Source organism: Amphimedon queenslandica, unplaced genomic scaffold (assembly GCF_000090795.2).
Source record: "Amphimedon queenslandica unplaced genomic scaffold, v1.1 AMPQUscaffold_13473, whole genome shotgun sequence".
Taxonomy (NCBI): Eukaryota; Metazoa; Porifera; class Demospongiae; order Haplosclerida; family Niphatidae; genus Amphimedon; species Amphimedon queenslandica.
Genome location: NW_003546291.1, coordinates 42,472 through 58,944, shown reverse-complemented (window position 1 = coordinate 58,944; position 16,473 = coordinate 42,472). Strand labels below are relative to the sequence as shown.

The 16,473-nt window shown below is 35.8% G+C and overlaps 1 protein-coding gene and 2 long non-coding RNA genes across 20 annotated transcripts in view; 2 read left to right on the top strand and 1 right to left on the bottom strand.

Annotated features, from left to right (window-relative positions):
• Positions 1-4,977: 4,977 nt before the first annotated feature.
• On the bottom strand, positions 4,978-10,394 carry LOC109580848 (uncharacterized). 16 transcript variants are annotated; one of them, XR_002184412.1, is made up of 13 exons: positions 10,258-10,394; positions 9,833-10,110; positions 9,721-9,779; positions 9,578-9,671; positions 9,466-9,530; positions 9,273-9,416; positions 9,046-9,230; positions 8,851-8,993; positions 8,749-8,808; positions 7,773-8,710; positions 7,598-7,659; positions 5,215-7,535; positions 4,978-5,167 (listed from the first exon to the last, which is right to left on the bottom strand). It is a non-coding gene; the product is annotated as an uncharacterized LOC109580848 (long non-coding RNA). The 16 variants fall into 16 exon arrangements; XR_002184401.1 differs by having other exon boundaries at positions 5,215-5,699; positions 5,752-8,710; XR_002184408.1 differs by having other exon boundaries at positions 5,215-7,556; positions 7,598-8,710.
• Positions 10,395-11,708: 1,314 nt separating this feature from the next.
• Positions 11,709-14,896, top strand: LOC109580876 (uncharacterized). 3 transcript variants are annotated; one of them, XR_002184421.1, is made up of 8 exons: positions 11,709-11,783; positions 11,905-11,960; positions 13,355-13,464; positions 13,900-13,966; positions 14,059-14,136; positions 14,239-14,339; positions 14,516-14,603; positions 14,668-14,896. It is a non-coding gene; the product is annotated as an uncharacterized LOC109580876 (long non-coding RNA). The 3 variants fall into 3 exon arrangements; XR_002184422.1 differs by lacking the exon at positions 11,709-11,783 and having other exon boundaries at positions 11,882-11,960; positions 14,239-14,317; XR_002184420.1 differs by lacking the exon at positions 11,709-11,783 and having other exon boundaries at positions 11,882-11,960.
• Positions 14,897-15,137: 241 nt separating this feature from the next.
• The window catches only part of LOC109580866 (uncharacterized), a 1,485-nt gene continuing 149 nt past the window's right edge, over positions 15,138-16,473 (top strand). The window contains exons 1-4 of the mRNA XM_019994425.1: positions 15,138-15,536; positions 15,618-15,851; positions 15,900-16,029; positions 16,085-16,470. Of these exons, the coding sequence (XP_019849984.1) occupies positions 15,354-15,536; positions 15,618-15,851; positions 15,900-16,029; positions 16,085-16,470 (933 nt within the window). The 5' untranslated portion in view covers positions 15,138-15,353. The remainder of the gene's footprint in view (positions 15,537-15,617; positions 15,852-15,899; positions 16,030-16,084; positions 16,471-16,473) is intronic.

The following is a 16,473-nucleotide window of genomic DNA, read 5'->3' as shown; positions in this document are numbered from 1 at the left end:
GAGAAACCCTAAACCATTTTAGTATCTTGTATTGGCTTTCCCCAATTCTTCTCCTAACGTCTGATGATGATGAGAGTCTTCAGTCTCATTAATGTAATAAATTTCATTACATATGCAGTAACTACAATGAGTCGGCCATAACTACTTTATCCTTGAATGTCAATATCATTGTTGTACATTTCCATAGCATATTTGTATAATAATTCCTTGGAAACAAATAAATGCTTTTATCACATGTCCTTTTATTGTTCTTGCACAAAACTTGTCTTTGTTGGATGGATGATTAAAAATGGCTAGGTTTTTTTTTAATGTCTCTGTACAAGTCACTTTTAATATCTTAATCCAGTGATGGATTTGACCTTATTTGTATGGAAAATTGTTTGGCATTTCATGGAAACTCTCAGTCGTACAGGACTAAATTAAAGTTGTACATGTATGACTTCCTCCAGTTCCCTCAGTTTGGATCCTGAGCTTGAGCCAGTCTTTGATATTTGTTTGGTTAGAGCAGCGTTATCAGGGAACATTTCCCTCAAGTCCACAAAGAGACCAGCCCTAACTTTGTCTACTACTTTGCCAGGTATTGGCAGCGGCGAGGGTGAAACAAAAACCCCAGGAGATACATACTTGTATGGTCATAAATGACCATTAACTGCCATACTTCCTATTACAATAATAATTAATAAATATTAGTACGCTTTTATATTTCCAACTATTGGTAACTAGATCAAGTGGGTTAAGCTTGTTGAAAATTTTGGAGTATAGAATAATTTGTCAGGTGAAGTATTAGTTGCACAGTGCTCATTTTTGCAAGATATTCTTTTTGTTCGGTTGGTTCAACAGTCAAACAAAATGTTACTCTGCTGTCCTAAACTTTCATAATTTTTTTATAATTCTGATAAAGGCAAATAAATATGCTAAAATACAGATAAAAACATTTTTTATTGAATTACCTTGATTATTGTTGAATTGAACTCATTCCTGCCACTAATTCTCCAAATTCTACAAAATATAGGAGGTCCTTTAGTAGACTGATAATCCTGTATTAATGGCAATATAATCAAGTGAAGTGTTAGGAGACTCAGTTTTGCTCCAGTATTAATTTGGACATTTTTCTCGCAACTTTTCTTACTTTTTTATAATTTGTACTGGTTCCTTGTCACAAATGACCTTTGCCAAGCCATATCTGTCTTTTTTTAATGATTTTTCACAAGTATGACATTGTATTCCTCAGGTTTGAATCAGTTTCGAAATTCTTTTATTACTGAATTTTTTAATTAAAACTATAACAAAAATCACAAGAGTGGGGCGTCTCCAATCTTCTTAACTCGATGTGACGTGGAACTGTTCTAACAAAATCATTTAATGTGAAACTTGAAAATTTAGCATGATTTTCATGTTCAAAAACAAAAAGTCCATCAGCGACACATTTAAAGTGGTAATTTTTGTAAGAAAATGGGTATTGTGGCTTAATCACTTCATTTATTGTTTCCAACCTTTGGAAATTTCCATACATTAGCCTAATTTAGTGCATTTAAAGTTTGCTCTACCTTTGTTACTTACCAGCACATTGCTACTCTTCTTAGTAAAATGCCTTCATCTTCATTGATTACATCATGACTTATGATTAAGTGCTCTGGTATCAATTCTTATATCTGATGATGCAATCCATGTCCTACTTAGTGACATTCTATGGTACTACTTAGCTTGTAGTATAATACAATGTCACATAATCCAGATATTTTAATCACTATAAACTGCTTTTCAAGCAGGCAGTCAGCTGTTCAGCAGCAGTGTAGAATTATGGTTGAAACACCATAATGCCAGATGTTTTTATGGCAGTAAAACAGTCTCTTTGCTTCCTTAAAGCTAAATGACCCTGTCTTTGGCCCTTGGTGTTTATCACTCGACCCATGTCTATCGAAGAAAGGTGATACTTTTCATCAATGCATTTATTGTCAGGTCTAATGTCACAATTTTACTAAATTTATCAAATTAAACTAACTCCTCCAGTGTCACACTTATTCTTGCTTTTGATGTTTTTATGACAGTCCTATTGCTTCTGGTATAGCTTGTGCGTGGTATACAAATGAACTGTATATCTGGGAGTGATTTGATAACAGTGCTACCATTAGTCATATCACATCTACATTGTCTACACCTATCAAATTCATAATATTTTCATACCCTGAAACACCTACGTACTTTGTAATTGATGGGTTTTCTAACAATGACTGCATATTTTTGCTGAAATGACTAGTTCCTGTCCTTATTGCTATGGTTGAAGCAACCTACTCCTATCTTTTTTGTGAATAGTATAATGAGAACCGTATTATTAACTAATGAGAAAATTATCTTAAAAGTTTGAATTCACCATTTTTAGAGGTACATGATGTCTATCTACTAATCTTTTACAACAATAATTACAAGAGAGAAGAGCATCCATTATTTATAGTCAATTAACCTAGTAGTGTCACATGATCCCTCTATGCCACTAGAGGACTCCTCAGGATACTACTAATTAATTCGTGTAACACTCGGGGATACTATAAAAACTCTGAGAGACTCCAAGCTGTTGTTGCTGGTGACCTATTAGTTCTGAAATTTTTAAGCAATCATTAACCAATCTTAATTATTAACAAAACATAAATCAACAAAAAGTGATCCTAGCATTGTTCCCCTTCACAATAACAGTTCCTGCCCAGCCACTGCCACTTCTTCCTCTTGGAACACCATGGCCTCTCCCACTAAAACCCCTCCCTCTACCCCCACCATCCTCTATGGCCTGATCCCCTCCCCCATTTTGCAGGAAGGGGACCATCAGCTGGAGGAAGAGGACAACGACCATCACCTGGAGGAAGAGGACAACGACCATCACCTGGAGGAAGAGGACGACGACCATCACCTGGAGGAGGACAACGACCATCACCTGGAGGAGGACAACGACCATCACCTGGAGAAGGACAACGACCATCACCTGGAGGAGGACAACGACCATCACCTGGAGGAGGACAACGACCATCACCTGGAGGAAGAGGACGACGACCATCACCTGGAGGAGGAGGACAACGAATGGTTCATGTAGCTCATTTGAGGAGGCAACAAATATATTACAAGAAAATTTTCCTATTTCTTCTATTTTTGGCTATTTAAACCATCAAGAAGTTTGCTGACTCTGATGTTATCAATCAGGTATAGGAATGGAGCCTCCTGTGGATCCTGAGGAGATAGTAACTTGCCCGTATGAGCCAGCACATGTCTTCAAAAGCAAACGGCTCATCTATCATTTAGAGAAATGTAGAAAGTTGAGTTTAAGATAGAGAGATGCTAATCATTCACAACTTAGAACATTCCTTTATAATCTGGTGCCTATTAATAGATCTATATATAATAACAAGAGTAGATAAGGCCGGTCTGTACAGCCACTTTGTAAGAGTGGATCAGAGGTTCTTGTTTCTTGCCATAGCTAGCAGCAACTCTCTTCTTGGTTTTAAGGTCATATTACAGAAGAAGCACTTAAACTTAAATGTATGGCCACTGCCATGATTCTCTCTCATATGCAACATTACTAGGATTGGGTGCTTGGAGATTGCCATTTGTGAAATACTTTCATTCCCCATGCAGTACTCTTCTTAGTATTAGCAGGAATGTAGCCTTTAGTTATCTTCTCAATTATATCTTTGTCACTAGTGACTTTAAAACATTCTGCTGGTACCATTTTTCTCCTTTTAGCAGTACTTGTCACCTTTTTTTCTCATTTTTCACTACATGGGCTTTTTTGGATCCCGTGAGAGTGGTGCCATTTGATGCCTTTGATCTCTATGGCTTCATAGGTTAAGTTAAACATAACACTCCTCCCACGGGCATTATCACAATACACACTCCATGATAATGCCCCAGGAGGGGTGTTATATTTATTACATAACTGTAGTCATAAACAATGAAAAATTTGTGAGCTGAAAATGAAGCACTCTTTTGATCCTAGAATTTTGAAACTGTCGAGTTTGGTAATGTGTATCTGAATGTCTTAGATAAATAGCACAATCCTTGATATAAAGCCGGAATTACCACCACATGCTTTGACTCTGCATGTTTTTGTCCAAACATTGAGACCTGTTCCTTCCTGGTGGTTCAGCCATTGCCATAACTCTCTCACCCATTGTTCTGGCATGTTATCAAACCAATGCTCTCTTTTAATAGCTGATTTGGCATGAGAAAAAGCTTCAAACAAACATTTTTATGATAAAAACAAAAGAAAAAATACACTCCACTCTTTGAGAGGCACCACTACTAACCCTGGAAGGCTACTGCTGTGTGATCTAGACAGCTGAACATTTGGTGCCTTGTCAACTTTGCCTATAGAATATGGCTTCATGGACCATGTTGTATGTTGCTGCTCTTAATGCTTTCTGTAGCTTTTCTTATTGCCTGTTAGAAACACTGTCAGTATATTAAGTAGTTTTTTGCCTTTAACATAAGGATCTGTAGTGGGTGGAGGTCTATTACTTCAGTGGCATGCTGTGGAGACAAGGAAGCTATGACTTAGTCAAACCTATTTGCTGATAAATGTTTCTCCCGTATGATGGTAAAAAATTAAAATTATTATTGTCTTGTGTACCTCACTTGGTACAAAATTTTGCGTCCACTTGAGCGAACCATAGCTTAGGGTCAGCAAGCTAGATAGTGGGGAGATGGCTGACACATTGAAAGGAGCAGAGGAAGTAGAGTATGACATTGAAGTGCTGAGATATGTCCAGCTCACCCAAACCAAGTATATGACCTGGTTGAAAGCATTAGAGAAGTTAAGGTTGGTTTGGAAGAGATGGGTATGTTGTCATCGGGCTTCATGAGTCGCACATTATCAAATAGAAGAAGGGAGTACAGAGGGAAAAGGAACAGCTGAGAAAATAAGAATAATGGAATGATGGAATAAATAACAAATGTACATGTGAATTACATGTAATCAAGAGTACATGATGTATACAATCAAATTTTTGTTCCACTCAGTAGTGCCTTTGGTTTGTGCTGCACCTCCTCCTCCTTGTGTGTATGTTGAGCTCCTCAAGCTGCCTATTCATCTTCTTAGCTCTTGTATGGTTTGCTCATTCAAAAGCAAAAGCACCCTCCAATTACGTCCATTGCCAGCTTCATTCTACAAGTAAGCTGCATACTATATAGATGCATTTTAAATGCACCTAAGTACTGGTCTTTACTTACCATTAGTATCACTAGTGTTTCTTCATGTGCCAAAGCACACTATGAGTACAACTGTCATTCCATCTTCAATAAAATAATAAGCTCAACCTCTCTCACATGCACATTATAAAAAAATTAATAATATTGATCAATGTGACAAGGAGCCAGAAATGTGCTGTGCTGACACCTCCAGCTAGAGGTGAGTCTCAAAGAAGACCAACATTCCTTCCTTGTGCCTGGTTATTTGAGCAGACTATGCGAGGTCCTCTCTGCATGTGACAACAACCAGCAAAATTGGAATTTGCTTTTTCACTGCAATGTCAACAGCCACTGCTGTTTCTAACTTGAACCCAGAATATGCCCCACCCCAGGACTGCCCATTACCACCAGTCAGTGTTGTGTGCACTATCTTGTTATGATGCATAGACAAAAATCAAAGTAAGATAATTTCAAGCACCATTGGTGGTTTAAAACCTGCTTCATCAGACTAATTGTTTTGAAAGATACTAGTAGTGGTAAGTGGAAGGTACAACAACAGTTTCTTAAAATGCAGTTTACCAAATAAAGAAGGTATCATTATCCCTGAATATGTTAGCAAATCATGCCAAATATTTCCTTTGACTGAGTCTCCTACAAATTATTTTATAACTAAAAAATATAATCAATGTAATTAACTTCCTTAAAATTACAAATCCTATATTAGCTCAGCTTTGCTTTCACAAGCTCTGTCTTTCCTCCTGTACGGAATCCATTCAAATTTTATTAAAACTTAGATTAATATCCTGAGCTATTTTTCCTGATGATAATGGTACATTCTCTTGCTTAGCCTTTTCCTGTTTTAATTCCAATAGTCATAAAAATACACTTCACTTTGCTGCAGTGAAACTATGTTGGTACATGAGAGCTCCAATACTTTCATCTTTTTTGTCACTGCCAAAGTCTTTACTCTTGTACTTTAATCTACTTGCTCTACCTTACTTTGGGTGCTACTACAGACTGAGGAGTGCTGTAGTCAGATACAAATTTATCAGTTTCCTCTTGAGGTATGAAGTAAATTTGTTCAAACAATGGCTGTCATGAGTTGTGTCCTGAATGATGCTTTCCAGGCAATCGAAATTTTTTCTTTTGTTCAGTTTAATTTCAATGGTTTCGTTTTTTGATAATTGGCATTTGGTCACTATATTGGTTTAGTGGAAGTTAAAAATTATTTGTAATAAGGGTTCAAATGTAGCAAAATTAGTTGCTTTTGGCCAAGTACATGTATATCAAAAGCAGTGTTGTTGCAATGTTGTTGTTGTTGATGAATTTGAGCGAGCTTTTTCAAGCGGTGGAGATGTACCGACTCACTGTGTAGGCACTTATTACAAATTAGTCTTACGTTTTCATTTAGAATTGATTGGAGGCTGTTTGTTATTCCGATTATTTTCATAGCACTCGGCACTCCTTTCGTTGTTTAAGGCGTGCTAGCCAAAAAGTGACACAACTTCTACTGATTCAAATACCAATTGTGGAATGACTGAAGAATGCTTCAAGTATGGTTGTAAAAATATCGATTGTGCTGTACATGTGCTTTTGTGTTGTGAATTATGGGGGAGATCCCATAACTGAACACTATGTCCTTACCTGTTTCAAAATTGACAAATTTCCATGAATAATTAACAGTGCCATACTTATATCTATGCATCTTTGAGGATGTTATCCATTATCCTCTGAAACATAGATGGAGCTGAGGACATGCCAAAAAGTAGGCGTTCATACTGAAAAAGCCCTTGCTGGACGTTAGTGGTTGTGTACTTTTTAGACTCTTAGGAACTTGTAGGTGTGCGTGTTTTAAGTCCAACTTTGAAAAGGACTTGCATGCAGCTAATAGATTGTCGACTCTTGGAAGAGGATAAATGTCTGGAAGCAGGACTGGATTAATCATTACTTCGTAATCTCCGCAAAGACAAATGCTTTTACTATTGGCACAACAGGTGCTGCCCACTCTGAATGCTTCATTGGGGTGATGACCTCCAGCTTTTCCAGACGTCAAAACTCCTGAGCTACTTTGTTCCTGAGAGAATGAGGTACTGTTCAGGAACAATAGAAGCGAGTGGATAGACATGGAGCTTTGCCCCCAATATCCTTTAATTTCCCAAACTTAGGACGGAACAATATAGTCAATGCAATTAGATCAATTTAACTTTAGAACAGTCCTCAATAGTTACTAAGAAAGTCTGTCTTGTCCATCTATTATTCCTGCCTAGGACCCAAAAACCTCCTCCCCTTGTAGTACTTTTGCTTACAAATTTGGATTCGTCAATCTCAGCAACTTCCCCCAGTCCTCCAATTTGGGTTGAATCCTCAAGTGTGATAGAAAATACCTAAGCTCTACCAGTCTATTAAAAATGAAAAGTTTATTTACTTGTTTATATTTGCTATTACTGAATCATCCACACTTATGAAATTTCCTGAGCTGTGCCTGTACTGAATGGAATATAAAGCTGCAGGATTTATTGAGAGCCAATGGCACATTCATTGTCACTCATATTTATGGGTAGTTTCTTAGCCTCAAACCAACCCTATTGCCTAATGCTTACTTTTTGTTTACAACTCCTGTTGATATCCCTCCTACAGTGACCAACTGTCTTATAAGAGGGTTTCTTTCATCCCCTCTTGATGACACTTCCTACATTACTGATCAGTGACATCACTAATTAAGCCTTTTCTTCTCAACCAATTCTATAAAGTAGTATCATTAGGTGTGATACTATAAACGTCCTTTAAGAGCATCTTTAGAGCAGCAGTAGTACTTAAAGAAGAAAAAGTGGCAGTGGCAGCAGTCTTCATTACTAACAGTACACAAGAGTACAATGAACTCATAGAGATTGACCATGCCTTTTTCATATGTGATTAAACGTTCTATAATTTCGTACCTTTTCAGTCATACTGATTATTATGCTTTCAAAAGTTGAGACAACTGTGACAAACTGGTGCAATGGGGCCTCCATTGCTCACAACATCTCCGTGTGTTAAGAGAAGAGTATTAAGTTAAAGTGCAAAGTTAAGTCTTGAGTATATTCCATTGCTTTCAACTTTTATGAGACGAGCATGTTTTCCATCATGGGACCATTTATCAACTGGGCATCTATTTCTGAGGCTAGATTTGAAGCAAATGATGGTGGGACTGCTGTTAACAGTACCTAATTTAATAGCAGAAATTATCCATCTTGATATACCATTATTTGACTTTTGGTTATTGGCACAAGCAATTTTCATTTTTTTCAAACTAAATCTATGGCCCCTTTTGGAGGATTTAACTTTTTTTTTCTTATCTTTTTGGTGGAGACAACAAAAGTCTTCTGTGACCTCCATTTTTGTTTTATGCATCCTTAGAAGCTTCCTGGGAACAGTTCTACATATTCTTCTTTCCTCTAAAGTCATAACCAGTAAATATTCTAATTCCCAACTGATGTATTTCACTAACAAAGTCCACAGACACTCCCATCATGAGACTAAGGCCAATAGCTCAATATTTCTATTACAAATGAGTTATGAAATTAGAGAGTGACTTACTGATAAGTAAGATTTACTCTTCCAATGGCCACTGCAAGCCTGCAAATGTGATGCTAAAGGCTACACAATGTGCTTATGATAATATTAATATTATAAAATTACTGGAGCAAGGGAGGTGGCCTTTTGATACCCCTTGTTGTATTCATGTACAGCTGCACAGCACAAAAGTCAGCACTAGTGATTTATCAATCGTTAGATTGTAAGGCAATGCTGTTGCTACCACAGTGGCAACTTGAGGCAGTCATCTATTATTGCAATCTAAATAAAAACATGAGTAAAAAGTGAATTGTGTAATACTTAGTAAAAATTATTGTCTTACTTATGTGAGCAGGCATCAACTGTACTGTTGTTGGAATAACTGGAAGACGTATCACTACAGTTATTGGTGACTTGTAATTGTCCCGTTTCTGGTTCTATAAGGAGTAATTGTCCTCTTTAAAACAGAGTGCTAGTCTTTCTGTTACTTTGAATTTGATAGTAATCTATAAAGAAGTTTAAATCTTGTAGAAATTATTTATTTTCACTGAAATATCCAGTAAGATGTCTTTATGACAATCACTAATACAGCTAAAATTCCAACAACTACATAAAAGAAACATATAAACTACATATCATATCCACCTCAAAAGAGCGCTTGTCTCCCTATTGCTTTGAATTTGATACTTTATCTAAAAAAATATACAGGTGTACGTGTTATAGAAAGTATTGTTTCTTTACTGAAATTGTCACCAGAATGGTCTGTGTGACCCCTACCACTGTCTGTATGACCACAAACATGAGTCCTATTATTTCAATAATTACAACATCAGCTAATTAGTAAAGTTCTTACTTAATTCATGCAATGCTATATCTCAGTAATTTACGGCAATTATTCCCTTTAAAAGAGCACTTTGCTCTCTGCTGCTTTGCACTTGCAGCTTAAGCTATAAAAATATACAGGTGTACATGTTATAGAAAGTATTGTTTTATTACCGAAATGATCATTATGATAGTACTTGTGACTACCACAACAAGTGCTAGTATTGCTATAGCTATATAAAGATAAATGACAATGAACCACACATCTAATTAGTAAGGTTCTTACTCAATTCAGCTACCTGCATTTTTGATCTTTCAGTTGTAAACTAAACTGTACATGACTGCAGGATGCAGCTTTTATACATGGAAGTAGAATCAACCAAACCCCTCCATCATTAGCCTGCATGGGGCTAACATGGTTAAAGTAGGCAGGGTTGGCACAGACCCAATGCTGTAACTTAAGTTTCAGTTGATGGCAGGGTTTTTGACCCTAGTGGCTTGGCGGGACAAATGGATAGCTTGCTAGAAATTTGATCCTCATCCTTTGGATTCTGAGGCTCTGATCTGAAAGAGATTTACATAATAGTGTACTCTAATATTTATGGTGGATATGATTGGTACTGCTTGATAGCACTTAAAACTCAAACAAAAAGGAAATCTTGGAATATTCCTTATCTGTTTTATAAAAAACAAGCAATATTTAGGGTTAACCTGACATATCTTTCATCAATATAGGTACGATCTTGGAATACAAGGTGAGCTCAGAACTGTTCATAACAGATTTTTCTGACAAAAAGTGCTGCAGGGCATCAAAAAAATACTTGAACTTTTGATTTGCATCAGTAAACTTTTACCTAAAATTAATGTTATGATATTATAAGACATTAAGGCACAGGCTTGCTTTGATTCTAATTTTTCTTGCTTCAGGCTTTCCTTCTTTGTGTAAGAACCAAGGATCCAGACTAAAGGTGATAACAGTCCAGCAATCAACACCATGTTTTGCTAACAACAAAAATTTAGGCCAACTAGAGGGATCACGTATCCTACACCACAAATTCTCACTTATTAATTATTCATGAGATAAATAGGTTTAATTTACCGCTTCTCATTAACATTAAATGTGTAATTGCTCCTCCATAAACTAACTTGTTGTAATGTCAGTGCCAGGAACTCTAGCTTTTTGTGCTTCTAACCAGTCCTCCCTCCAAATAGGGCCTTACAGTGAAACCTGTGCTAAAGGTCACCTGAGTAGTGAGGCCACCTCTCTATTACAGCCATAAGCCAAAATCCCGATCAAGACCTGTACTAAATGGCCGTATTACAGAGGCTTACCTGTAATGCAGCCACCTGCATAATCAGGCCATTTAAATGACCCAAGGGTGACCGGATTAAACAGGTTCCACTGTATTATGATTGAAGACCATGGACTGTCACTCTTTTTATAGTGTAGGAGGGAACTGAGCCCTTAAATAAACATTTTTTTACAAAATAGATATAACACAGGGATAAATAGTAGGTTAAAAAATAGATAATAATAACGGAAATAAGTGAGAGAAAAATAATAAGATACAATGAATAGGTTAGGTTAGGGTAAGACGAGCTTCTGAGATAGCTATGCAGAAATCGTTAGAATCAAATGATCTCATTCTGGAGCGTGATCCCCTTAAGCACCTGATTGCTGCCTTGAGAATAGCGAAAGAGTATCGACAGCGAATCAGGTTAATGGTGACACTATAGGACCTCTGAAACTTCTCTGAGTGAAGTGTTGCTAGGTGCTTTTTATGAGTCCTTAATGAAAAGTCTCTGTACTTTATGTAGAAAGATATTTATTAGATGAAAATGACAGTAGGATCTAATTATAATATGGAGAATTCTGTCCTGGCTATTTTTGGCAGAATTTAACACGAAACTGTGTAATACTTTGGGCCAGTTTTTTAACAACTTGAAATATTTTTAAAATCTAATTTGACAATTTTTAATGAAATTACCACAGGCCATGGTAAACACAGAGTGTATAGCACTAGCTTATGCCCAGAAAATTATAACGCCGATGTGTGCCTGCCCCGTACAACTGTTTGTCACGTCACTGATGTCATGCACTATGAACTGCAATGTGCATGATTACATTCTTACATTATTACATGATTATATCCTCTTAACACTATAATCATATACAATAGGATGGCAGTGATTGACAGTTAGAAGCTGGTGCTTTGGTATTAGTCTATGTTGCATAGGTAAGCACAATCATGTTACAAACAAGCAAATTCAATTATTATTTTCTCCTTCTCTCTCATGCTTCCTTTTCATTCTCTCTCTTCCTTTTACTATAAATGAGTTAAATGGTATTAATGATAGGGACGGATCCTGTATTACATGAAGCAATGGAGCAACAAACTATTAGTGTTGCAAAGGTATGTGTTAACAGACTTTCCCACAGGATTTTGCATATTGTCCAGTTGCTCTAAAATTCAGCCAGCACCATGTACTATAATAGTAAAGGACTTTGGCTGAATATTTTTTAAAATGGCTTGGAGAGATTTCTCCGTTTTTAGAATTTTTTGATGCATATACATGTACATGTACTTATGTTGTATCAAATTTTGATTTTTACAAATTTTTAAAGATGCTCACAAATTTGGCAAAATTTTGTCAAAAAAAATTAAAAAGTAAAAAGTTTGAACTGATTCCGACTTAAATTTTTTTAGTTATGAGCATTTTAAAAATAGGCCAAATTTTGAAAAATACCCAAGGCTATAGCCCATGGTTTTTTGCAAAAAATGGCTCCGAAATCACCCCCAGTTTTTATTACATTTTCTGATACATAATGATGTCCTTATGCTGCGTAGAAAGTTTGGACTAATTCCAACTTAAATTTTTAGAGTTATGAGTATTTTAGAAAAATTGGCTAAATTTTGAAAATTACCCAAGGCTATAGCCCATGGTTTTTTGCAAAAAAATGGCTCGGAAATCACCCCCAGTTTTTATTACATTTTCTGATACATATTGATGTCCTTATGCTGCGTAGAAAGTTTGGACTAATTCTGACTTAAATTTTTTGAGTTATGAACATTTTAGAAAAATTGGCTAAATATTATTTTGAAAATTACCCAAGGATAGCCCATGGTTTTTTGCAAAAAATGGCTCCAAAATCACTCCAAATTTTTATTACATTTTCTGATACATATTAATGTCCTTATGCTGCGTAGAAAGTTTGAACTGATTCCGACTTAAGTTTTTTAATTTTTGAGCATTTTAAAAAATTGGCCAAATTTTGAAAAATACCATGGCTATAGCCCATGGTTTTTTGCAAAAAAATGGCTCCGAAATCACCCCCAGTTTTTATTATATTTTCTGATACATATTGATGTCCTTATGCTGTGTAGAAAGTTTAAACTGATTCCGACTTAATTTTTTTAATTTTTGAGCATTTTAAAAAATTGGCTAAATTTTGAAAGTTACCCATGGTTTTTTTTTTTTGCAAAATTGGCTCTGAAATCACTCCCAATTTTTATTACATTTTTGATACCCATTGATGTCCTTATGCTGTGTGTTTGAGCAGATTTCACTATAAATTTTTGAGTTATGTGCATTTTTAAAGCCCAATTTTTGAAAATGCCCTTGGTTTTTTTTTTATAAAAATTACCTTCGAAATTGCCCCCAATTTTTTGTTACATTTTCTATTGCATATTGATGTCCCTATAAAAGATTCCTGATACTATTTCTTCAACTGTTGCCATCTTGTTTCTTATTTCAGTAGTCAGTCTTCCTTACACTTACTGAACTGTGTTTTGTCTTGTTTCTTTAGGCACTGGAAAATCTTAGTTTCTCAAGTTTGCTTCAAGTCTCAGTCCTCGTTCTGTATTAACTACTGGAGTGGGTACTACTAGTGCTGGACTAACTGTTGCTGCTGTTAAGGTAATAATTAATAATAATTTTTGTACGTCTTTAACCAACTCTTGTGAGAATTCTTAAGTTTCTGGCTTTGATTAGAATCAGCTTAAACCTGTTATCAAACATAATACATTTATTATTAGAAATTATACGATAATCAAGAATTCTGGACCACCTGGATTTTTAAAAGGATTTTTAAAATTTTCTCCAAGAAGATAAAAACAATGTCCTTTCCTCTGATGAGTGAAATATTCATGCATAGCCTTTTGGCTCTAAATTTGTTGTGATGGTTTATGAATTGTTTTACATGTATCAAAAGTTTTGTACCAATTTCCAACAAATTCACAAATGTAAATTCGTGTGTATGTTTGATATCAAACTCCAAATCCCTGCACACTATGAACTGCATGTATATGTACATGACTATATCCTTTTAACACTATAATCATATATTAATAGGATGGCAGTGAATGGCAGTTAGAAGCTGGTGCTTTAGTATTAGCTGATGGTGGACTGTGTTGCATAGGTAAGTGTAAGCATGATGTTAACAAAAAAGCAAATTTTTACCTTTTGTTTCTTTTGTTCTTTCTTCTCCTATGTGTATTTCTCATATTACAGATGAGTTTAATAGTATTAATGATAGGGACAGGTCCTGTGTACATGAAGCGATGGAGCAACACTATTAGTGTTGCAAAGGTATGATGTGATGATTTCAGACCTCTTTCTTTCCAATTATGCATGATAAATATAGACAATCCTTAATGGGCTTGTTTCTTATTATTATTATTATTATTACAGGCTGACCTTGTGTGCAAGTTTAAACACTCGTTCTATTCTAGCAGCAACTAATCCTAAGGGAAACTATGATCCTGAACTAGTGAGATCAATCAACTAATGATGTACATTGTACACATGTAATGCTAATTTACAATGTACTCGTATATGTGTGTTGATTAATATTTGTGTGTATTGTGTATAAGCTAATCAAGGCTTCCTATAGTTTACATGTAATATAATTCACTAATAAATGAATATGGTGGTCATTGATCCTCTTCTCTTCTTTTATTCTTGTTAGAGTACAGGTATTAATAAGCTAGTCCACTGTTGAGTCGTTTTGATGTTGTACTGGTATTACTTGATAGTTATAATGAGGAATGGGACTGGTCAGTTATAGCTCACATACACACACATCTAATTTGTTGTGGAATGTGGCTTTTGTTTTTTTAGATTTGTTTTGTCAAGAAAAATAGCAAAGGCTTTGCCGAACAAGGTATTGACACAGTCGCAGAGTACAATCATCTCTCTCAATACAGAGAAAATTATACCTTCCTCATATTTGCTACCCCTGCAACGGTGCAACCACACCTATCACTTCTTTTCTGTTGAATGACTGACCATTATGAACTCAATACTTTGGACTGGAGCTTTGATGCATAAATTCAATTATTATTATAAACTTTGTCTATATTTTGTCAGCAGCGTCCAATCCTGATCAATGATATACCTATATAAGGTGATGTGCATGAGCCTATTATTCTGAAATTTTGGGGGCTGAACATGATTAAGTTATTAAAGTGGGTGGGGTTTTATACATTCTGTGGGCTACTGGATTTAGAGCAGTTTTCGTTGTCTTCTAAATAAAAATGTAGAAATGATGACTGCAGGTTTAGTTTTACTAGTGATAAAAGTTAAGGTTGCAGAGAATTTCTGGGGGAAGGGGCTTTAACCCCCTGCTGATGTGAGACGGCTTGGTTACGTCTAGCGTACACGCGTAGGCAGCTCCTACCATAAAATCAGGCCATTTGTCCGGGTCAGTCAGAAGAAGTCAATTTCTCTTCAAGGTCAACCTGCCCTAAAAAAGACAAAATGATTTCTGGTTTTCCACTGCTGTTATTACAGTTTTAATTTCTTTGATGTGCCTCGTTGCTCAATGTACAGCTCAGGCTGACTGTTTAGCTCTGGCAAATGCTGGTGACTGTGATTACTATCAATGCTTGAATGATAAAATGCGGTGTACTTCCAATGACTATCCTCTCAATTATGGCAAAAAGTATTGTCTCAGATTTGCTGATAAATCAAGTTGCTTCACAACAGCAGTAAGTACTGAGATCTATTGTTGATTTAAATCATGATCATGATCATGAATATTATTACTGTTCTTGTTATTGATATGATAGGGTCAAAAATGGATTAATGATGTTCGTAGATGTCTAATGCAATCTGCTGTTGACAGTTATAATGACAGCACTACTTGTGAAAAGCTGAAAGAATTCGCATTTGATAGTCATCCTCCATGCTATGTTGATAATGGATTTTGCACAGATATATTGCTCTCATTTCAAAATCTTCGCTGTCTTGCATCTGAAGTTTTTATATTCCGTGACTTTAAAGATAAGAAGGCACTTTACCAGGTTAGGCTTTAATATCTTAAATATGATACTGTCTATGCTCGCCCTTAGATTATAACAACCTTTGGTCTGTGTGGTCGAAACCTAATTTCTTCATTTATTAATTTGTTCAGGAGTTCTGAAGTATCTACGTCTGATTCTAGATCTAATAATTTTATTTCTGCTATATACAATTATTTAAGTATGAAAAAAATATACTGCATTTTAGGTACCCATATGTATAATTATCATTTTAGATTGTCCAGGAAGTTATGATTTTGTCATTATATTGGATTCTTCTGGTAGTATTGGACCCACTAACTTTCAGCAAATGAAAAACTTTGTTGCAACCATGCTGTCTAGCTTTACCATTGGACCAGATGACACTCGAGTTGGAGTCATTCGTTACTCTGATAGTTCATCAATTGTTATCCCATTAGGTTCCATTAATACTTATTCACAATTGGCTACTGCTGTCAGAAGCATACCATACACTGGAGGATATACTTATACTAACTTAGCATTGGATCAATTAACTACAGCATTTGCTACTGCTCGTGTTAGTGAAGGAATCCCTCGTGTAGTTGCTGTTCTTACTGATGGACAATCGAATGATCCTTTAGCAACAGTACAAGCTGCTCGAGCT